This window comes from Coregonus lavaretus (assembly GCF_964263955.1).
Source record: "Coregonus lavaretus genome assembly, chromosome: 1".
In the NCBI taxonomy this organism is placed as follows: Eukaryota; Metazoa; Chordata; class Actinopteri; order Salmoniformes; family Salmonidae; genus Coregonus; species Coregonus lavaretus.
Genome location: NC_139988.1, coordinates 65,275,014 through 65,299,910, shown reverse-complemented (window position 1 = coordinate 65,299,910; position 24,897 = coordinate 65,275,014). Strand labels below are relative to the sequence as shown.

Below are 24,897 nucleotides of genomic sequence, written 5' to 3'. Positions count from 1 at the left end.
CCATGCAAAAATCTGTTGTTTACATGGCGAAGAACAGAAAAAACCTTGCATGCACATATTTAAAGGAAAATATGGAGTGAGACAAAACATGTACTTCTTTCGTAAAGCACGTTAAATGTTGATGGTACCTTTGTTACACACGTCGAGTTGATAACACAGCAAAGCCACAGTGGCTAGCCGGTATAGTACATTTTTTTGCCAGATTTAATCAACAGGTGAATTACTAGCTAACGTTAGCTAGCTAATGTTAAGTAACTTGACAGGACTCCCCGACATATTTCTACAATGACGTCGAGAGGTAAAGGGTTTATTTGCATATCACAGCATGTTACCGGCGAACTTGTTTCACTGCTGGTTGTTAAAAATACAGAGTAATGAATTATGACAACTACTCTAGCTAGCTAAATGCATTTACAGTATTTCTAGCTAGTGCCCTTCAATGTTTATTGTGCCTAACAGTGTGGCAACACCCCTATGTCAACATCTTCAAACACATGAGAGTTGAGGAATGGAAGAAGACATCAAGAGAGGGAGACGTGACAACCTATATGGTAAGCTACACTCTACTCTTATACCTTATCAATTCACTATTAATAAATCCTGCATTGGCGAGATGAGGTAACCTGGGGTGTCAATCATGTCAAAAGTCCTTGATACCTTGTGCCCACTCTCTCCCTTCCTCAAAATATCAGAGAAGTGAGGTGAAGCTCTGAAGTTGACCCCCTTTAGACCTTTTCATCCAATGCTCCCGCCCATGTCAGATGGAAGTGAGGAATCAAGAAAATACTTTTGAGATTCACCCCAGGTCTTCAGTTTGCTTTTAATTGTGACTTTTCATTATGACATTCTGACAGGACAAAACACTAATGTGTTCAGTGTTTCGGATCCGGGGGTCCATTCCAGCCAGCAATTACATCCTTCTGCCCAAGACCAGCACTCAGTCCCTGGGGCTAACAGGACGCTACCTCTACCTGCTCTTCAGACCCAGTCCTACCAAACACTTTGTGGTGCATTTGGACATCGCTGCTGAGGTACTGACTGGGGACATGGTTTTCAACCCTGGCTGTTTCTTGGGTTGAATTCAGCATTGTTATATACAGCTTGGGTGTGCCATTATTTTCTGCGTTGGCACACTCCATTGTGGTTGTTATTCCAATTGAAGGAACTAGGGTCTGGTTTCAATGATAGAGGAACTACGTCACTGCCTACGTCAATAAGCGGAAAAAATACTCTACCAACAAATCACGAGGCAGACATGATAGAACGTCGTGATTCAAAACAAACGTTTTGGGGAAAAACTTTTGCAGTGGTTTTAGTTAAGCTAGTTGATGCAAACTAGCCACTCATTAAAAATAACCTCTGTGATCTTGCTAGCAAATATTTTGTATTTTATTCAAGCGGATAAAGTAGTGACGTAAGAAGTGACGTAGTTCCTCTATGCCAAAAGTGTTGCAAAGGGTTGGGTATTCGAGACTAGGAACACAATGGCATTGTCAGGCATATAATTACTTACTTTATAAAACTGATTTCTATAGGATCTCTGTGTTGTGAGGCATGTTATTATTCTACAAGGGCATAGTACTTAATGTTTTGATATCATAATGGAATGGCACAGCACTGATAAAATAAATATACAGTGCATTCGGAAAGTATTCAGACCCCTTGACTTTTTCCACATTTTGTTACGTTACAGCCTTATTCTAAAATGGATTAAATAAAAATCTACACACAATACCCCATAATGACGAAGCGAAAATAAAGTTTTTAGAAATGTTTGCAAATATGTGTGTGTGTGTGTGTGTGTGTGTGTGTGTATATATATATATATATATATATATATATACATACATACATACATACATACATACATACATACTGTACCTGTCAAAAGTTTGGACACACCTACTCATTCCAGGGTTTTTCTTTATTTTGACTGTTTTCTACATTGTAGAATAATAGTGAAGACATCGAAACTATGAAATAACACATATGGAATCATGTAGTAACCAAAAAAAGTGTTAAACAAATCAAAATATATTTTATATTTCAGATTCTTCAAATAGCCACCCTTTGCCTTGATGACAGCTTTGCACACGCTTGGCATTCTCTCAACCAGCTTCACCTGGAATGCTTTTCCAACAGTCTTGAAGGAGTTCCCACAAAATGCTGAGCACTTGTTGGCTGCTTTTCCTTCACTCTGCGGTCTGACTCATCCCAAACCATCTCATTTTGGTTGAGGTCAGGGGATTGTGGAGGCCAGGTCATCTGATGCAGCACTCCATCACTCTCCTTCTTGGTAAAATAGCCCTTACACAGCCTGGAGGTGTGTTGGGTCATTGTCCTGTTGACAAACAAATGATAGTCCCACTAAGCCCAAACCAGATGGGATGGCGTATCGCTGCAGAATGCTGTGGTTGCCATGCTGGTTAAGTGTGCCTTGAATTCTAAATAAATCACAGACCGTGTTACCAGCAAAGCACCTCCCCCCCACCATAACACCTCCTCCATGCTTTACGGTGGGAAATACACATGCGGAGATCATCCGTTCACGCACACCGCTTCTCACAAAGACACAGCGGTTGGAACCAAAAATCAAAAATTTGGACTCCAGACCAAAGGAAACATTTCCACCGGTTTAATGTCCATTGCTCGTGATTCTTGGCCCAAGCAAGTCTCTTCTTCTTATTGGTGTCCTTTAGTAGTGGTTTCTTTGCAGCAATTTGACCATGAAGGCCTGATTCACACAGTCTCCTCTGAACAGTTGATGTTGATGTGACTGTTACTTGAACTCTGTGAAGCATTTATTTGGGCTGCAATTTCTGAGGCTGGTAACTCTAATGAACTTATCCTCTGCAGCAGAGGTAACTCTGGGTCTTCTATTCCTGTGGCGGTCCTCATGAGAGCCAGTTTCATCATAGCGCTTGATGGTTTTTGCGACTGCACTTGAAGAAACTTTCAATGTTTTTGAAATGTTCCGTATTGACTGACCTTCATGTCTTAAAGTAATGATGGACTGTCGTTTCTCTTTGCTTATTTGAGCTATTCTTGCAATAATATGGACTTGGTCTTTTACCAAATAGGGTTATCTTCTGTATACCAACCCTACCTTGTCACAACACAACTGATTGGCTCAAACGCATTAAGGAAAGAAATTCCATAAATTAACTTTTAAGAAGGCACACCTGTTAATTGAAATGCATTCCAGGTGACTACCTCATGAAGCTGGTTGTGAGAATGCCAAGAGTGTGCAAAGCTGTCATCAAGGCAAAGGGTGGCTATTTGAAGCATCTCAAATTTAAAATATATTTTGATTTGTTTAACACTGTTTTGGTTACTACATGATTCCATATGTGTTATTTCATAGCTTTGATGTCTTCACCATTATTCTACAATGTAAAAATAAAGAAAAACCCTTGAATGAGTCGGTGTGGCCAAACTTTTGACTGGTAGTATGTATGTATGTATGTATGTATGTATGTATGTATGTATGTATGTATGTATGTATGTATGTATGTATGTATGTATGTATGTATGTATGTATGTATGTATGTATGTATGTATGTATGTATGTATGTATGTATGTATGTATGTATGTATGTATGTATGTATGTATGTATGTATGTATGTATGTATGTATGTATGTATGTATGTATGTATGTATGTATGTATGTATGTATGTATGTATGTATGTATGTATGTATGTATGTATGTATGTATGTATGTATGTATGTATGTATGTATGTATGTATGTATGTATGTATGTATGTATGTATGTATGTATGTATGTATGTATGTATGTATGTATGTATGTATGTATGTATGTATGTATGTATGTATGTATGTATGTATGTATGTATGTATGTATGTATGTATGTATGTATGTATGTATGTATGTATGTATGTATGTATGTATGTATGTATGTATGTATGTATGTATGTATGTATGTATGTATGTATGTATGTATGTATGTATGTATGTATGTATGTATGTATGTATGTATGTATGTATGTATGTATGTATGTATGTATGTATGTATGTATGTATGTATGTATGTATGTATGTATGTATGTATGTATGTATGTATGTATGTATGTATGTATGTATGTATGTATGTATGTATGTATGTATGTATGTATGTATGTATGTATGTATGTATGTATGTATGTATGTATGTATGTATGTATGTATGTATGTATGTATGTATGTATGTATGTATGTATGTATGTATGTATGTATGTATGTATGTATGTATGTATGTATGTATGTATGTATGTATGTATGTATGTATGTATGTATGTATGTATGTATGTATGTATGTATGTATGTATGTATGTATGTATGTATGTATGTATGTATGTATGTATGTATGTATGTATGTATGTATGTATGTATGTATGTATGTATGTATGTATGTATGTATGTATGTATGTATGTATGTATGTATGTATGTATGTATCTCTTATTTACATAAGTATTTACACCCTTTGCTTTGAGACTTGAAATTGAGCTCAGGTGCATCCTGTTTCCATTGATCATCTTTGAGATGTTTCTGCAACTTGATTGGAGTCCACCTGTGGTAAATTCAATAGATTGGACATGATTTGGAAAGACACACACCTGCCTATGTAAGGTCCCACAGTTGACAGTGCATGTCAGAGCAAAAACCAAGCCATGAGGTCGAATGAATTGTCCGTAGAGCTCCGAGACAGGATTGTGTCGAGGCACAGAACAGGAAAGGGTACCAAAACATTTCTGCAGCATTGAAGGTCCCAAAGAACACAGTGGCCTCTATCATTCTCACATGGAAGAAGTTTGGAACCACCAAGAGTCTTCCTAGAGCTGGTCGCCCGGACAAACTGAGCAATCGAGGGAGAAGGGCCTTGGTCAGGGAGGTGACCAAGAACCCGATGGTCACTCTGACAGAGCTCCAGTTCCTCTGTGGAGATGGGAGAACCTTCCAGAAGGACAACCATCTCTGCAGCACTCCACCAATCAGGCCTTTATGGTAGAGTGGCCAGACGGAAGCCACTCCTCAGTAAAAGGCACACAACAGCCCACTTGGAGTTTGCCAAAAGGCACCTAAAGGACTCTCAGACCATGAGAAACAAGATTCTCCGGTCTGATTAAATAAAGATTGAACTCTTTGGCCTGAATGCCAAGCATCACGTCTGGAGGAAACCTGGCACCATCCCTACGGTGAAGCATTGTGGTGGCAGCATCATGCTGTGGGAGGAACTGGGAGACTGGTCAGGAACAATGGAAAGATGAACGGAGCAAAGTACAGAGAGATCCTTGATGAAAACCTGCTCCAGAGCGCTCATGACCTCAGACTTGGGAGAAGGTTCACCTACCAACAGGACAACGACGCTAAGCAAACAGCCAAGACAACGCAGGACTTGCTTTGGGACAAGTCTCTGAATGTCCTTTAGCGGCCCAGCCAGAGCCTGGACTTGAACCCGATCGAACATCTCTGTAGAGACCTGAAAATAGCTGTGCAGCGACGCTCCCCATCCAACCTGACAGACCTTGAGAGGATTTGCAGAGAAGAATGGGGGGAACTCCCCAAATACAGGTGTGCCAAGCTTGTAGCGTCATACCCAAGAAGACTCAAGGCTGTAATCGCTGCCAAAGGTGCTTCAATAAAGTACTTATGTATGGGGTATTGTGTGTAGATTGATGAGAGAAAAAACAATTTAATCAATTTTAGAATAAGGCTGCAACTTAACAAAATGTGGTAAAAGTCAAGGGGTCTGAATATGAAAATGTATGCACTCACTAACTGTAAGTCCCTCTGGATAAGAGCGTCTGCTAAATGACTAAAAATTTTAATACTTTCCAAATGCACTGTATGCCTCATAATTCTAAGGAATTTGCATGTGATTATTTCCTACTAATTACAATTGAGTAGTGTTAAAGGTCAAGTAACATTACTATTCAGAACAGTCTCTCCTCTCTCTCCCATTTCCACGACACTCAACACCTGTTTTTATTCTGAACAAAAATATAAACACAACAAGCAACAATTTCAACTATTTTACTGAGTTGCAGTTCATATAAGGAAATCAGTCAATTGAAATAAATTCATTAGGCCCTAATCGATGGATTTCACATGACTGGGCAGGGGCGCAGCCATGGGTGGGCCTGGGAGGGCATAGGTCCACCCACTGGGGAGCCAGCCCAGCCAATTAGAATGAGTTTTTCCCCACAAACAGCCTTTATTACAGACAGAAATACTCCTCAGTTTCATCAGCTGTCGGGGTGGCTTTTCTCAGACGATCCCGCAGGTGAAGAAGTCTGATGTGGAGGTCCTGGGCTGGCGTGGTTACACGTGGTCTGCGGTTGTGAGGCCGGTTGGAAGTACTGCCAAATTCTCTAAAATGACATTGGATGCGGCTTATGGTAGAGAAATGAACATTAAATTCTCTGGCAACAGCTCTGGTGGACATTCCTGCAGTCAGCATGCCAATTGCACGCTCCCTCAACTTGAGACAGCTGTGGCGCTATATTGTGTGACAAAACTGCACATTTTAGTGGCCTTTTATTGTCCCCAGCACAAGTTGCACCTGTGTAATGATCATGCTGTTTAATCATCTTCTTGATATGCCACACCTGTCAGGTGAATGGATTATCTTGGCAAAGGAGAAATGCTCACTAACAGGGATGTAAACAAATGTTTGCACAAAAATTGAGAGAAATAAGCTTTTTGTGTGTATGGAACAATTCTTGGATCTTTTATTTCAGCTCATGAAACATGGGACCAACACTTTACATGTTGCGTTCATATTTCTGTTCAGTATATATACCTTAAGGATAATTACTGTATGAACATGGTTTCATTTTGGAAGAATACACTTTTTTTCTCATGTTGACTTTCCCCTGGAATTGCCCGTATGGCTTCTTGCTACCATTATACGTCTTGTCACATCTGCCTTGTCTCTGTGATTCTATCTGGGTTCCTTATCTCGTTGGTTTCATATCCACGTCTTTATAACAATTAAATAATGATGAGACGGGAGACATTAATTAGTTAAACCGTTTATCTGAACGTGCTCATCTTAACACATACAAACACCCATGATGCTCTGCGGCACAACCCCAATACACAACAACTCCTCCCCTCCTACATGAACTGTTGGAAGAGTCTGTTCTACAAGTCCAAACGTTTAGCTGCCCACCTATATGTAGTGTAACAGCGGTCGACTCTCAACAACAATGTCTCTAGACTGTGGCGTTGACACAGATGTTGACACGTGGGTACCCTGTGTGTCACAGTCTCGTCATGTACTTGTGTGGGTGCGGCTGAGTTAGTGTCCTGAGAACGTGACTGTGAGCCCCTAGGTGACAACTTCTGGGTCAGGGTGTAACCCAGTAACAGTTCTGGACCACTCACTTACTCAACAGTAACTGATCTGTGTGCCTTTAGATGAAGTCTTCTGCAATCTGGACAGTGTAGGACACATGACCAGTCTGAGCAATGACTGTTGCAGGAACCCACTTTGGTCCATTGAGGAAGTTCCTAGCTAAGACAGTTTTTCCAGGTTTGAAAGCTCTGTCCTCTCAGTTCACGTTTGACTTGACTCTCCTTTTGACGTCGCACTGTCTCCTTTGAGTTCGGAGGTTTGAGTAGTTTGAAGCTTGTTACATAGCTCTCCCTTCATGAGTAGAGATGCAGGTGAAGCTTTGGTGGTTGCATGAGGCTTGTTCCTTTAGGATAGCAGGAAGCTGTTCAAACGTTGGTGCAGTGTCCCTTGACCCTGAGACGCTTTTAAGGCATGTTTCATGGTCTGTACGAAACTTTCCGCCAGCTTGTTGTTAGATGGATGATACGGTGCGGACCTGATGCGTTGTATGCCATTCACCTGTAGGAACATAGCAAATTCTTGGGACACTAGCTGCGGTCCGTTGTCGCTAACAAGTTGGAGTGGCGATCCAAACTGACTAAACACTTCTGGATGATCTTTTCTGCAGTAGTAGAAAATGGTAGGGTCTGGCCACTTGCTATGCGTATCCATGACCACGAGAAACATTCTGTTTTCGAATGGACTTGCGAAGTTGACGTGTTTGCGTTGCCTTACCTCCTCTGGCCAATCCCACATGAAGAGGTGCAAGTTGATGTATGTTGCTAACCTTCTGACATGAGGAACATTGTTTTTGCTTTCCCCTCAATGCTTTCATCCAATCCAGGCCACCAGAAGTAGCTTTGTGCAATTTCCTTCATGTGAACCATTCCACAATGACCTGAGTGTAGCTGTTGCAACACTGGTTTCCTCAGCGAACGCTGAATGATAACACTCCTCTTCCACAGCAGAAAACCGGACTGTAGCTACAGCTCAGTTCTCCTGGAAAGGTTTCAGTTCGAGAGCATCTCCTGCGGCTTTACCTTTGATGACGATGTCCATCACTTCAGATAACACAGGGTAGTTTCTGGTGTTTCTCCACACTTGTGTTGATGTGACGTTTTCCACTTGTCTGAAGTAGAAGATGTCCACTTGGCATGACTCCGGCTTGACCACAGGTAGTGGTACCTGGAAAGTCCATCTCCGTTGCGATGCAGTTCTGACTTGGGGTACTTGATGTCATAGGTGTGTGCTGAAAACAACAAAGCCCACCTTTGCATTCTGCTTGCAGAAAGTGACGGCATCCCAGTATGTGGTCCAAAGATTCTCGTCAGCGGATGATGATCTGTAAGCAGGGTGAACTTCTTCCCCTACAAATATGGGTGAAACTTATGCACTCCAAAAACTATGCCCAGAGTTTCTCGTTCTATCTATGCGTTGTTACTTTCTGCTTTGTTCAATGTCCTCTATGCGAAAACGATCGTCTTTTCTTCATTGGAAGCCATGATATGGGACACGACTGCTCCACCACCATAGGGACTAGCATCACAAACTAGTTGGATGGGCAATGACGGCTCGAAGTGTGTCTGCCTCAGATTTCAGTGTTTCCTTGGTTTTCACGAATGCTTCCTCTCATTGATCTGTCCATTTCCATGTTTTGTCCTGACAAAGCAGCTGATGCAGCGGAAGCCCGTGAAAAGGTTTTTTGTGGTAGTGGATACTGCTCAGTTGACAACAGTGTTAACTGTGACTTTAAGTCTCCACATATACTGATTCCACCATCCTTCTTAAGGACTGGTACGATTGGTGTAGCCCATTCACTCACGCTGACCAACTCCAGTACTTTGTTCTTAGCTAGAGCGTTGAAGTCAGCCTCGACTTTTGTTCTGATAGTATAAGGTACGTGTCGTGCTTTCAACAATGTTGGTGTGTGTCTGATACAAGAGATACAGCTGCCACTCACCTCAGTGTTCTCCTGCTCATCAGCGTGAACATCTATTTTTCTTTCGTTGGAATGTCTGTTGTTTGTTTTCAGTCTGACGTTTTCTCTGAGCTCGATGTGGCCCTTTTTATCAAAGGCTCTGCAATTAATGTCCTTACACCAGCACGTAGACGCCTGATATCCCGCTTTGCCACAGCGGAAGCATGTGCCTTGATTTCCCTGTCTCTGATTTTCAGTTGCAACTCAGTTGTGCGCTTTTCCTGATGAACTCAACTGCTGAGCCTCTTTAGCATCTAGTTCCATGGACACACTGACTTCAATGGCCCTTGCCAAGGTCAGATTACTTTCCATCAATAGTCTCTTTTGTGTAGCTTCACTCTCTCTAATGGTGTCATTTAGAACGTCATTAAACTCACAGTGCTCTGATAGTTTATTTAATGCAGCAGCAAACATTGTCACTGATTTATTTATTTTGTGGAACCTAAACCTTTCAGCAATAACTAGTGGTTTGGGTGAAAAGTGTCCTTTCAGTATTTCCACAAAATCCCCATACGTCTTATTACCTGGCCTGTCTGGCTGTAGCAGGCTGCGTAGCTAACCAAATGTCCCTGGCCCCATAAAAAGATGTAGGCACAAATTGGTCCTCACCAATGTAATTTGCAAGAACAAAATAGTCAAACTGTTCTGTATATGAGCTCCACTGCTCAATACTTTCATCAAACTGTCCAATGTTTCCAACAATTCCAATATTTTTTCCTTTCTCAAAAGTCTCCTGATTGTCACTCGCTTCAATATTGTCCTCAACCATGGTAAAATTCTGTTCTGCCACAGCAATATTTTCCTCTGTCACGTGATCTTCATTCACCTTACTCACTGACGTTTCATCCTCAAGTTCGCAAATTTAGCAGTTTTTAATTTCAAAGTTTGTCTTCACAGTTGAATAAATGTATTTTCCTTTACTCACTGTATATTCCTCCCTTTTTAATCAAATGTTTTTCCCGCTCCGTCCGTCCATGACGATGCTAACTCTCTCTCTTAGCTAGTTCGACTGCACTTGCCTCTGCTAGCAATACACTGTGCTAACATTAGCCTAGACTGTACCACGGAAAATAACAATTTAAACTTGTGAAAACCGACTTCTTCCCGGACAGAATAGTTCCTGTAGGTTCAGACTCACTCGTCGGCAATCTTTTGTTATGTCTCGTTGGTTTTATAACCACGTCTTTATAATGTTGAGACGGGAGACCAGTAATTAGTTCAACCATTTATTTGAACATGCTCATCTTAACACATACAAACCCCTATGATGCTCTGCGGCAGAACCCCAATACACAACACCTAGTACCTCATTTTGACAAGGTTGATTTCATCATAGATTAAGGTTTGGATGACAGTAATTTAGACTCTCATTTTCTCCTTTCCTTTGCTACTGACTGCATGTGCTGCCATAGAAACAGAATGAATCTATAAATTATATTTCTATGTGTGCTGCTGCTACATTGTGGGGGTCGTTGCCTCGGCAATCAATTTCTCATTTTGTCTGTCATAGTTGACGTGTACCTATGATGAAAATTACAGGCCTCTCTCATCTTTTTAAGTGGGAGAACTTGCACAATTGGTGGCTGACTAAATACTTCATTTCCCCACTGTATGTAAAAATAAAAATAAAAATTAGGGGGTAGATCAGCTTTAATATTGCAGATAGATTGTAACTTCCGTCAATGTAATTGTCTGCATCACTTCCAATCCCCCATATGTTTTTTTTCTCGCAAATATATATATACACACATACATATACACAAACATACATATATATTCATATCCTTTAAAAAAATATATTTCCCTTTATTACTTTCCAACCCCACCACCCCTTCCCTAATTGGAGTAAACTACTGAACAACAATGCTTAGGCCTCAACTTCCAGCTTATACATACTATATACATTTTATGGACACAGTCAATTTTACAAGAATTCTATTTTGTTTGTTTTTACTCCTGAACTTCCTGTACCCTCAACCTCTCCGATCATTTTCATGATGTCCATCCGGTTTGCTTCTATATGCCATATCTTTCTAACTGTGCTCTTTCCCAAAAGCTCCCAACATACAACCTATATACTTATTATGGACACAGTATGCTTTACATTAGTTACAGTGGGGAGAACAAGTATTTGATACACTGCCGATTTTGCAGGTTTTCCTACTTACAAAGCATGTAGAGGTCTGTAATTTTTATCATAGGTACACTTCAACTGTGAGAGACGGAATCTAAAACAAAAATCCAGAAAATCACATTGTATGATTTTTAAGTAATTCATTTGCATTTTATTGCATGACATAAGTATTTGATCACCTACCAGCCAGTAAGCATTCCGGTTTTTCTTTAAGAAGCCCTCCTGTTCTCCACTCATTACCTGTATTAACTGCACCTGTTTGAACTCGTTACCTGTATGAAAGACACCTGTCCACACACTCAATCAAACAGACTCCAACCTCTCCACAATGGCCAAAACCAGAGAGCTGTGTAAGGATATCAGGGATACAATTGTAGACCTGCACAAGGCTGGGATGGGCTACAGGACAATAGGCAAGCAGCTTGGTGAGAAGGCAACAACTGTTGGCGCAATTATTAGAAAATGGAAGAAGTTCAAGATGACGGTCAATCAACCTCGGTCTGGGGCTCCATGCAAGATCTCACCTTGTGGGGCATCAATGATCATGAGGAAGGTGAGGGATCAGCCCAGAACTACACGGCAGGACCTGGTCAATGACCTGAAGAGAGCTGGGACCACAGTCTCAAAGAAAACCATTAGTAACACACTACGGCGTCATTAATTAAAATCCTGCAGCGCACGCAAGGTCCCCCTGCTCAAGCCAGCGCATGTCCAGGCCCGTCTGAAGTTTGCCAATGACCATCTGGATGATCCAGAGGAAGAATGGGAGAAGGTTATGTGGTCTGATGAGACAAAAATAGAGCTTTTTGGTCTAAACTCCACTCGCCGTGTTTGGAGGAAGAAGAAGGATGAGTACAACCCCAAGAACACCATCCCAACCGTGAAGCATGGAGGTGGAAACATCATTCTTTGGGGATGCATTTCTGCAAAGGGGACAGGATGACTGCACCGTATTGAGGGGAGGATGGATGGGGCCATGTATCGCGAGATCTTGGCCAACAACCTCCTTCCCTCAGTAAGAGCATTGAAGATAGGTCGTGGCTGGGTCTTCCAGCATGACAACGACCCGAAACACACAGCCAGGGCAACTAAGGAGTGGCTCCGTAAGAAGCATCTCAAGGTCCTGGAGTGGCCTAGCCAGTCTCCAGACCTGAACCCAATAGAAAATCTTTGGAGGGAGCTGAAAGTCCGTATTGCCCAGCGACAGCCCCGAAACCTGAAGGATCTGGAGAAGGTCTGTATGGAGGAGTGGGCCAAAATCCCTGCTGCAGTGTGTGCAAACCTGGTCAAGACCTACAGGAAACGTATGATCTCTGTAATTGCAAACAAAGGTTTCTGTACCAAATATTAAGTTCTGCTTTTCTGATGTATCAAATACTTATATCATGCAATAAAATGCAAATTAATTACTTAAAAATCATACAATGTGATTTTCTTGATTTTTGTTTTAGATTACGTCTCTCACAGTTGAAGTGTACCTATGATAAAAATTACAGACCTCTACATGCTTTGTAAGTAGGAAAACCTGCAAAATCGGCAGTGTATCAAATACTTGTTCTCCCCACTGTATCTTGTTGTTATTAGTTGTTGTTAGTTGTTATTAGTCCCATCCTTCAACTCCATTCAACACCTCCCATCTATCTCTTAACACCATCCATATTGGATTTCTATTTGCCATATATTTTTCAACTGTACTGTGATGTTTTACAGAAGTTCTGAACCCTTCTATTCTCATCGTTTCTACAGATTGTAAATTGAAAATAAACATTTTTGCTAAAAGTATTATAATATTATTGATCGATTGACTATGACTTTTCAGGTCACCCAGTAGTGCTATCTGCAGGGTTAGCTCCAGGTAAATATTGCAACCCTTTAGCCATTCCTGGACCTGTGTCCAAAAACAAGCTACAAATGGACAGTACCAAAACAAATGATCTAATGATTGTCTCTTCGCAGCAAAATCTGCAGAGCTGGGAAGATTGTATCCCCCATATAAATAACATTCTATTGGTAGCAAGAATTTTGTATAATAATTTAAATTGAAAAATTCTAAGTTTTGAATCCGGTGTTGTTTTGCGTGTCAGTTCATAAACACTATGCATGGAATCGGTACGTCAAAAATCTCTTCACAACTATTTTGCAATCTAAATGGGACGGCTGTCAATCCTTTGGTCCTTAAATGAAACTGGTATACTTTTTTATTAATCACAATTTTCTTTAACCAATTATGTTCTTTAATGCAGGGCCGACAGACAGGTTCCTTACTTTTTCCCCCTTCCACTTTCCCCTTCCATTTTTGTGTTAATGCTGCAATTATTTGGTTGTAATTTTGGGTAGATCAGACATTTCCATATGTTTTTTCAAAAAATAATGGTTTTTTATCAGTTAGTATATTTGAGTTTAACCACAATATTTGTTGCATTATTTGTTCTGTAGTTTCTGGAGGATTAAATTGAAATTGCAACCAACTTTCTATGGCTTGTTTTAGAAATAGTGATATTTGGGAGATGATTTCCTTTTCAAACAACTGAAAGTGAGAGGTTGTAATCTGAATAAAGGGGAAAAGGTCATTCTTGAACATTGGGTGAGACAATCTGACTAATTTGCTAGAGAACCAGTTCGGATTTAAGTATAACTTTTGTATGACTGAAGCTTTTAGTGATAGGTCTAATGCTTTAATATTTAATAATTTCTGTCCTCCGAATTCATATTCATTATATAAATAGGCCCGTTTAATTTTGTCTGGCTTGCTGTTCCAAATCAAATGGAATATTTTTTTTCTCATATAATTTCAATAACTGTTCGCTAGGTGTAGGCAAGACAATAAGCAAATAGGTAAACTGGGATAATACTAAAGAGTTAATCAGGGTGATCAAATTGACAGGTATTTACCTTTCCATGGTAGCAAGATCTTATCTATTTTTGCTAACTTTCTATTAAAATGTATTGGAGTGAGATCATTTATTTCATTTGGGATATGTATTCCGCGTATGTCCACATCACCATCGGACCATTTTATTGGTAAACTATGTGGTGATGTAAAAATTGTATTTTTTAGTGATCCAATACGTAATATAGTACATTTATCATAATTTGGTTGTAATCCAGAGAGGTTAGAAAATGTATCTATATCCTCTACAAGGCTGTGGAGGGATTCTAGTTGTGGATTTAAAAGAAAACATGAATCATCAGCGTACAATGACACCTTTGTTTTTAAGCCCTGGATTTCTAATCCCTTGATATTATTGTTGGATCTGATTTTAATAGCTAATATTTCGATGGCCATAATAAATAGATATGCCGATAGTGGACAACCTTGTTTCACTCCTCTTGACAGTTTAAAACTTTTGGAGAAATAGACATTATTTACTATTTTACACCTAGGGTTACTATACATGATTTTAACCCATTTTATAAGAGATTCTCCAAAATTGAAATTCTCCAGGCATTTATATATAAACCCCAGTCGTACTTTTATCAAATGCCTTTTCAAAGTCTGCTATGAATAGCAGGTCTGGTTTCCCAGATTTTTCATAGTGTTCTATTGTTTCCAGTACTTGCCTTTATATATATATTTTTTAATGTAGTCATTTAGCAGACGCTCTTATCCAGAGCGACTTACAGTTAGAGTGTATACATTTTTCATACTTTATTATCTCCAATGTATCGTCCATGTAAAAAACCTGTCTGATTAGAATGAATAATATCCGACAATACCTTTTTAATTCTATGCGCTATACATTTTGCTAGAATTTTTGCATCACAACACTGAAGTGTAAGGGGCCACCAATTTTTTTTAATTGACTGGATCTTTATATTTTCCACTTGTATCCTGTTTCAGTAATAATGAAATCAGACCTTCTTCTTGAATGTCTGATAATCTACCATTTACATAGGAGTGGTTAAAACATGCTAATAACGGTCTTGAGTATATCAAAAAAGGTTTGGTGTACCTCGACTGGTATGCCATCCAACCCTGGAGTTTTCCCGGACTTTAATTGCATCCAGAAGTTCCTCCTCTGTAATTTCACCTTCACATGAGTCTTTCTGTATGGCTGTTTAATTTTACATTAGCAATAGAAAACAAATCTCTACAATTTGCTTCAGTTAAAGGAGATGGAGGCGACTGAAACGAAAACATATGCTTGAAGTACTTTGCTTCCTCCTTCAAAATATCATTTGGTGAATCATGGGTGACTCCGTCATTTGTAACCAGTTTCAGTTAATTATTTTTGGTAGCATTTCTATGTTGAAGATTAAAAAAGAATTTAAATCAAAGATTGTTTGCTAGTTTCTTGTTTCGGCAAGGAGCAACAAAGTTTCATCACATTCTTAAAAGTCCATTTTACCTCAGAAACGGACTCAACTGTACAAATCTGTATTCACATTTTTACCAGTTACCAGTACAACCCCACCATAAGAATTACAGGTACTATATTTGACCTCCCTGTTTCCTCTGCTGTTTTTTGTAGGAGGGCCAGGTGATTCGTGTCTCCTTCTCCAACCTGTTTAAGGAGTTCAAGTCCACAGCCACCTGGCTGCACTTCCCCTTCCTGTGTGGAGCGGCCAAGGGCTCGGTGTACGAGAGCACCGCAAAAAAAGCCAGACACGGTAAAAACATACAGTGAGGGAAAAAAGTATTTGATCCCCTGCTAATTTTGTACGTTTGCCCACTGACAAAGAAATGATCAGTCTATAATTTTAATGGTAGGTTTATTTGAACAGTGAGAGACAGAATAACAACAAAGAAATCCAGAAAAATGCATGTCAAAAATGATATGAATTGATTTGCATTTTAATGAGGGAAATAAGTATTTGACCCCCTCTCAATCAGAAAGATGTCTGGCTCCCAGGTGTCTTTTATACAGGCAACGAGCTGAGTATAAAGGGAGTGCTCCTAATCTCAGCTTTTTACCTGTATAAAAGACACCTGTCCACAGAAGCAATCAATCAATCAGATTCCAAGCTCTCCACCATGGCCAAGACCACAGAGCTCTCCAAGGATGTCAGGGACAAGATTGTAGACCTACACAAGCCCTCGGCCTGGGGCTCCATGCAAGATCTCACCACATGGAGTTGCAATGATCATGAGAACGGTGAGGAATCAGCCCAGAACTACACGGGAGGATCTTGTCAAGGATCTCAAGGCAGCTGGGACCATAGTCACCAACAAAACAATTGTTACCACACTACGCCGTGAAGGACTGAAATCCTGCAGCGCCTGCAAGGTCCCCCTGCTCAAGAAAGCACATATACAGGGCCGTCTGAAGTTTGCCAATGAACATCTGAATGATTCAGAGGAGAACTGGGTGAAAGTGTTGTGGTCAGATGAGACCAAAATCGAGCTCTTTGGCATCAACTCAACTCGCCATGTTTGGAGGAGGAGGAATGCTGCCTATGACCCCAAGAACACCATCTCCACCGTCAAACATGGAGGTGGAAACATTATTCTTTGGGGGTGTTTTTCTGCTAAGGGGACAGGACAACTTCACTGCATCAAAGGGACGATGGACAGGGCCATGTACCGTCAAATCTTGGGTGAGAACCTCCTTCCCTCAGCCAGGGCATTGAAAATGGGTCGTGGATGGGTATTCCAGCATGACAATAAACCAAAACAAACGGCCAAGGCAACAAAGGAGTGGCTCAAGAAGAAGCACATTAAGGACCTGGAGTGGCCTAGCCAGTCTCCAGACCTTAATCCCATAGAAAATCTGTGGAGGAAGCTGAGGTTCGAGTTGCCAAATGTCAGCCTCGAAACCTTAATGACTTGGAGAAGATCTGCAAAGAGGAGTGGAACAAAATCCCTCCTGAGATGTGTGCAAACCTGGTGGCCAACTACAAGAAACGGCTGACCTCTGTGATTGCCAACAAGGGTTTTGCCACCAAGTACTAAGTCATGTTTTGCAGAGGGGTCAAATACTTATTTCCCTTATTCTGTCTCTCACTGTTCAAATAAACCTACCATTAAAATTATAGACTGATCATGTCTTTGTCAGTGGGCAAACGTTTTTCTCTCACCGTACATCATCTCTGAACATATGACAGAGTTACAACAACAATCCTTGCCAATCATGTTCAAGCAAAACTGGTTGAATTTTAACAACCAAAAGCTGGTCATTTTAATCAGATTTGTCGAGTTTTGCCTTCTGGGATGTCTTCACTGAACATGGCTAAGCTAGCTAATTACAATCATATTGTGGTGTTCCTTGATCATGACCAAGTTCTTCTATTGGCCAGATCTGGTGGGTCCCGCCCCCTCTACGGTGCGTTGGACCTGTCTGATGATGGACCTGCAGTACGTTCTCTCTGTCTACCTCAACCGCCGCCACAGCCACCTGAAGACAATCAAACTGTGTGCCAACATGTCCGTGAAAAACATGTTCACCAGTGACCTGGTGCTAGACCCTGGTGAGACTGAGACCCAAAGCTATCACAGGGTTTATAATAGTGTTATAATGTAATATAGTGTTAGATGCTTCATAATGTCATGTCAGGTTAGGTTTACCAATGACTGTGTATGTGCACAAGATGAAATTGCACTGTGGTGAGCAATGTGGGAGACAATTCCTGGCTGATAGACCATTAGTCTGGTTTCAATGTTTTGAATGTTTCCACAGAACTAGCTATTAGTTTTATTTTCATTGGTAATAATGTGTCAGCTTTTGTCATTGAGGAAGAATGTTCCATATACCGTTTGTGCACATGTCCCCTTTTACAATAAGAAATTAATAAGAAACGAAAACATGGCCAAACAATTACCTGGGAGCTTTGAAGGCCAGCGTGGTCGTGAACAGAGCACTGCACACCCATTCAGTGTAGAGACATACGCTCACCGGCCAGCTTATTAGGTACACCCATCTATTACCAGGTCAGACCCACCTTTGCCTCCAGAACAACCTGAATTCTTCGGGGAATTCTACAAGGTGTCGGAAACATTCCACAGGGATTTTGGACCATGCTGACGTGATGGCATCACGCAGTTGCTGCAGATTGGACGGTGGGACATTCATGCTGCGTTCCATCTCATCCCAAATATGCTCTATTGGGTTGAGGTCTGGGGACTGAGCAGGCCACTCAAGTAAACTGCACTCACTGTCATGTTCTAGGCAATGTTTTTCCATTCCTCAATAGTCTAGTGTTGGTGATCACGTGCCCTCTGGAGCCGCTTCTTCTTGTTTTTAGCTGAAAGGAGTCGAACTCGGTGTGGTCATCTGCTGCAATAGCCCTTCCGTGACAAGGATCGACGAGTTGTGCGTTCCGAGATGCCGTTCTGCACACCGCTGTTTTACTGCGCCGTTATTTGTCTGTTTGTTGCCCGACTGTTAGCTTGCACAATTCTTGCCATTTTCCTTCGACCTCTCTCATCAACGAGCTGTTTTCGCCCACAGAACTGCTACTGACTGGATGTTTTTTTTATTTGTCGCACCATTCTCTGTAAATCCTAGACACTGTCGTGCGTGAAAAGCCCAGGAGGGTGGCCGTTTCTGAGATACTGGATCCGGTGCGCCTGTCACTGACAATCATACCACGCTCAAAGTTGCTTAGGTCTCTCGTTTTGCCCATTCAAACGTTAAATCGAACAGTAACTGAATGCCTCGATGCCTGTCTACTTGCTTTATATAGCAATCCACGGCCATGTGACTCACTGTCTGTAGGAGCGATCCATTTTCATGATCAGGGTGGTGTACCTAATAAACTGTGTATAGCTACCACATTGTTAAACAAAAATATATTCAGGTTCAGGGCTTATTTTCTTCAAGATGTTCAAAAGCCTGGCCCTTATCTCTGCATTTTTATAGAAATAGTTTAAATGCAGAGAATCCTTCAGCTGAACCTACTTACAAGACCATTTCCTTAGTTTGGCATATTTTTAATTTGAGAAAATGTTCAACAACAGCTGAACCTTCAACCTGCTTATTTCAGACCATTTCCTGAATTTGAAGTGCGTATTTTTTACTTGAATGTTTTCTAAAACAGCGGAACCTACTTATTCATGGCCAATTCCTGAGTTTGAAGTACTTACTTTAATTTCAAAATGATTCTTCAATTAAACCACAGTGCAATTTACCAGGCTGTGTGGGGGTGCAATCATTTGTGTTCATTCAATGTGCCTCCCCCATAGTTCTAGCCCGGCTCCAAGACTAATCTATCTCTTCAGTATTCTTCAAGAAATTCCAATTTTTATCCTTTGTTATTTTCCCTCCAGGAGTGTCCTTCAACGAGGCAAAGCAGGCCGGGTTGGCGTCATCTCTGGGCACAGGCCCCATGCCCAGGGAGATGTCCTTCCCTGTGCCCAAGGGAGGCAGCTGGCATGACCTCTACGACTACATCAGGTGGGTGGCCTCACTGGGGTGGTATTCAAATGGGAGAAAACTGAATTGAAAAAGCGAGGGACTACCTGGACTTATGTTTAAAACTTTTCAGCTACTTCTTTGTTTATTCCAACAGGTTTCCATCAGACGGAGCCAAGTTGCCCTTTGACTCCATTCAGAAAGGCTATCCCTGCCCTGTGTCTAGTAAGTGGACAACACTTTAACTCCTATTAGTGTTTGATTTACCTCAGTAATCCCAATGCAGTTAAGAAGAGATGTGCATAGGCAGCAATTGTGACAAAAGCAGTGATTACTATGTTAGTGTATAATTACAGTAGAATTAAAATATTAATTGCATAGTACAAATTCGGTAGTAACAGCACATGTTATTGTTGTCTTGCCCCAGCATGTTCCCCAGCAGAGAGGAGTCCCATGAGAGAGATGTCTCGTAGTGTGAACATCAGCAAATCAGTGCAGGACAGAGTGTCCCTCATCCAGCAGATCACCACCCCCAAACTAGTAAGACAAGAGCCTGGGTGTGTGGGTGGTTGGTTTTATGTGTGTGATCTTTGTGTCTAAAATTGTATTTTCATGCTCTAAGAAATGTGAACATCTGTGCTCTTCCCATTTTCTGTATACAGTCTGTGTCAGACTGTCTGTTCTGTGTACAATTCCAAATGTCTGTATTTCGCATTGTCATAAAACTTGATGTGCCTTTTCCTCCCCCAGCACCCGAGGCATCGCACCACTCTGGTGACGTCCAGTATTCCTGAGCTGGGAGTGGTCACATCCGGCCTGAACGGCCAAGACACGTCACAGGACGACTGGAATTACCATGGCGACAACCTGGAAAGAGGTCAGGGGTCGAGGACCTCCAGGTCGCACCGCTCTGTTGTCAGGATCCCGTTCACGGATGATGGGGGCGTGCACGTGTACGCACACACCGAGGATGACATCAACACCCACAGAGAGGACAGCGACGTAGAGGTGAGATTCACACCATTTAGCATTTGCGCACACACACACACACACACACACACACACACACACACACACACACACACACACACACACACACACCACTCAACTTACACCCCACCTTTATGTAACAGACCTCCTTCACAAAGCAACTTCCTGTGCTTTCCCTGCTCCAACACATTCCTGCTTTGTTTCTGTATTGTTGAAGGATTCCGTATTCATCCCTTTGTGTTTCCAGATTGTGTGTACAGCAGTCGCAAGACCTGTCACTCTTCCCTCAGCCAAGGAATCCCAACAGCGGGTAAGAAAAGACAAGAAAAAAGAGATTGACTTTAGTTTTTGAAACACCTGACGACTTTGTTAGTTTCTGTACAATTATATTGTACAGAATATTGTGTGAACCCATACAGTTATTGGTGTGAGTCAAATAACCAACAATGCAATTTTAAGAAAGAATACCAAAAGAAATACCCCAAAAACATTAAATATAAAAATTATAAGAAATAAAAGTACGAAATAGTTAAAGAGCAGCAGTAAAATAACAATAGCGAGGCTATATACAGGGGGTACCGGTACCGAGTCAATGTGCGGGGGCACCGGTTAGTCGAGGTAATTGAGGTAATAGGTACATGTAGGTAGAGTTATTAAAGTGACTATGCATAGATAATAAACAGAGTAGCAGCAGCGTAAAAGAGTAGGGGGTGGGCAATGCAAATAGTCTGGGTAGCCATTTGATTAGATGTTCAAGTGTCTTATTGCTTGGGGGTAGAAGCTGTTTAGAGCCTCTTGGACCTAGACTTGGCGCTCCGGTACCACTTGCCGTGCGGTAGCAGAGAGAAAAGTATATGACTAGGGTGACTGGAGTCTTTGACAATTTTTAGGGCCTTCCTCTGACACTGCCTGGTATAGAGGTCCTGGATGGCAGGAAGCTTGGCCCCAGTGATGTACTGGGCCGTACGCACTACCCTCTGTAGTGCCTTGCGGTCGGAGGCCGAGCAGTTGCCATACCAGGTGGTGATGCAACCGGTCAGGATGCTCTCGATGGTGTAGCTGTATAACTTTTTGAGGATCTGAGGACCCATGCCAAATCTTTTCAGTCTCCTGAGGGGGAATAGGCTTTGTCGTGCCCTCTTGACGACTGTCTTGGTGTGTTTGGACCATGATAGTTCGTTGGTGATGTGGACACCAAGGAACTTGAAGCTCTCAACCTGTTCCACTACAGCCCCGTCAATGAGAATGGGGGCATGCTCGGTCCTCTTCTTTTTCCTGTAGTCCACAATCATCTCCTTTGACTTGATCACGTTGAGGGAGAGGTTGTTGTCCTGGCACCACACGGCCAGGTCTCTGACCTCTTCCTTATAGGCTGTCTCGTCGTTGTCAGTGATCAGGCCTACCACTGTTGTGTCATCTGCAAACTTAATGATGGTGTTGGAGTCGTGCCTAGCCATGCAGCCATGAGTGAACAGGGAGTACAGGAGGGGACTGAGCACGCACCCCTAAGGGGCCCCCGTGTTGAAGATCAGCGTGGCAGATGTGTTGTTACCTACCCTTAACACCTGGGGGCAGCCTGTCAGGAAGTCCAGGATCCAGTTGCAGAGGGAGGTGTTTAGTCCCAGGGTCCTTAGCTTAGTGATGAGCTTTGAGGGCACTATGGTGTTGAACGCTGAGCTGTAGTCATTTAATAGAATTCTCACATAGGTGTTCCTTTTGTCCAGGTGTGAAAGGGGAGTGTGGAGCGCAATAGAGATTGCATCATCTGTGGATCTGTTGGAGCAGTATGCAAATTGGAGTGGGTCTAGGGTTTCTGGGATAATGGTGTTGATGTGAGCCATGACCAGCCTTTCAAAGCACTTCATGGCTACAGACGCGAGTGCAACCGGTCGGTAGTCATTTATGCAGGTTACCTTAGTGTTTTTGGGCACAGGGACTATGGTGGTCTGCTTGAAACATGTTGGTATTACAGACTCAGACAGGGAGAGGTTGATAATATAAATGAAGACACTTGCAAGTTGGTCAGCGCATGCTCGGAGTACACGTCCTGGTAATCCGTCTGGCCCTGCGGCCTTGTGAATGTTGACCTGTTTAAAGGTCTTACTCACATTGGCTATGGAGAGCGTGATCACACAGTCGTCCGGAACAGCTGATGCTCTCATGCATGTTTCAGTGTTACTTGCCTCGAAGCGAGCATAGAAGTAATTCAGCTCGTCTGGTAGGCTTGTGTCACTGGGCATCTCGCGGCTGTACTTCCCTTTGTAGTCTGTAATAGTTTGCAAGCCCTGCCACATTCGACAAGCGTCGGAGCCGGTGTAGTACGATTCGATCATAGTCCTGTATTGACGCTTTGCCTGTTTGATGGTTCGTCGGAGGGCATAGCGGGATTTCTTATAAGCTTCCGGGTTAGAGTCCCGCTCCTTGAAAGCGGCAGCTCTACCCTTTAGCTCAGTGCGGATGTTGCCTTGAATCCATGGCTTCTGGTTGGGGTATGTACATAAAGTCACTGTGGGGACGACGTCATCGATGCACCTATTGATGAAGCCAGTGACTGATGTGGTGTACTCCTCAATGCCATCGGAAGAATCCCGGAACATATTCCAGTCTGTGCTAGCAAAATAGTCCTGTAGCTTAGCATCTGCTTCATCTGACCACTTTTTTTATTGACCGAGTCACCGGTGCTTCGTGCTTTAGTTTTTGCTTTTAAGCAGGAATCAGGAGGATAGAATTATGGTCAGATTTGTGAAATGGAGGGCGAGGGAGAGCTTTGTACGCGTGTCTGTGTGTGGAGTAAAGGTGGTCTAGAGTTTTTTTTCCCCTCTGGTTGCACATTTAACATGCTAGTAGAAATGAGGTAAAACTGATTTAAGTTTCCCTGCATTAAAGTCCCCGGCCGCTAGGAGCGCCGCCTCTGGATGAGCGTTTTCCTGTTTGCTTATGGCCGTATACAGTTCATTGAGTGCGGTCTTAGTGCCAGCATCGGTTTGTGGTGGTAAAGACAGCTACGAAGAATATAGATGAAAACTTTATTGGTGGATAGTGTGGTCTACAGCTTATCATGAGATACTCTACCTCAGGCGAGCAAAACCTCGAGACTTCCTTAGATATCGTGCACCAGCTGTTGTTTACAAATATACATAGACCGCCACCCCATGTCTTACCAGAGGCTGCTGTTCTATCCTTCCGATACAATGTATAACCCGCCAGCTGTATGTTATTCATGTCTTCGTTCAGGCACGACTCGGTGAAACATAAGATATTACAGTTTTTAATGTCCCATTGGTAGGATATACGTGCTTGAAGTCTGTCCACTTTATTATCAAGCGATTTGTAAGTTGGCCAATCGTATCGATGGCAAAGGCAGATTAGCCACTCGTCGCCGGCTCCTTAACAGGCACCCCGATCTCCTTCCACGATATCTCTATTTATCTATCTATTTTCTTTCTTCTGCGAATGACGGGGATGAGGGCCCTGTCGGGTGTCTGGAGCAAATCCCTCTCGTCCGACTCATTAAAGAAAAATTACTAGTCCAGTTCAAGGTGAGTAATCGCTGTTCTGATGTCCAGAAGCTCTTTTCGGTCATAAGAGACGGTATCAGCAACATTGTGTACAAAATAAGTGCGAACAATGCGAAAAAACACACAATATAGCACGGTTAGTTAAAAGTCCATAAAACGGCAGCCATTCCCTCCGGCGCCATTGTACTTCATTATTCAGACCTGTCTCTCTCTGTGTATTCAGAAGCTGCACCCTGACCCCATCCTCAGGCTCAACAGAATCATTGGTTTCGGGGGAGCCACTATGAAATGTGTAAGTCTCAAGGTGGCACTGTGTTTGTTTTACGCAATGAGATACACTACCGGTCAAAAGTTTTAGAACATCTACGCATTCAAGGGTTTTTCTTTATTTTTACTATTTTCTACAATGTAGAATAATAGTGAAGACATCAAAACTATGAAATAACACATATTTACATTTACATTTACGTCATTTAGCAGACGCTCTTATCCAGAGCGACTTACAGTTAGTGCATACATTTTTATTTAATTTTTTATACTGGCCCCCCGTGGGAATCGAACCCACAACCCTGGCGTTGCAAACGCCATGCTCTAACAACTAAGCTACCTCCCTGCCGGCCATTCCCTCCCCTACCCTAGACGACG

At 42.0% G+C, this 24,897-nt stretch overlaps 1 protein-coding gene across 1 annotated transcript in view; it reads left to right on the top strand.

Annotated features, from left to right (window-relative positions):
* Positions 1–24,897, top strand: part of wdr90 (WD repeat domain 90) — a 67,607-nt gene continuing 42,710 nt past the window's right edge. The window contains exons 1-11 of the mRNA XM_084163273.1: positions 1–298; positions 460–551; positions 855–1,031; positions 15,926–16,064; positions 17,691–17,861; positions 19,660–19,786; positions 19,902–19,969; positions 20,172–20,284; positions 20,495–20,752; positions 20,982–21,044; positions 24,476–24,544. Coding sequence (XP_084019399.1) covers positions 286–298; positions 460–551; positions 855–1,031; positions 15,926–16,064; positions 17,691–17,861; positions 19,660–19,786; positions 19,902–19,969; positions 20,172–20,284; positions 20,495–20,752; positions 20,982–21,044; positions 24,476–24,544 — 1,290 coding nt within the window. The 5' untranslated portion in view covers positions 1–285. The remainder of the gene's footprint in view (positions 299–459; positions 552–854; positions 1,032–15,925; positions 16,065–17,690; positions 17,862–19,659; positions 19,787–19,901; positions 19,970–20,171; positions 20,285–20,494; positions 20,753–20,981; positions 21,045–24,475; positions 24,545–24,897) is intronic.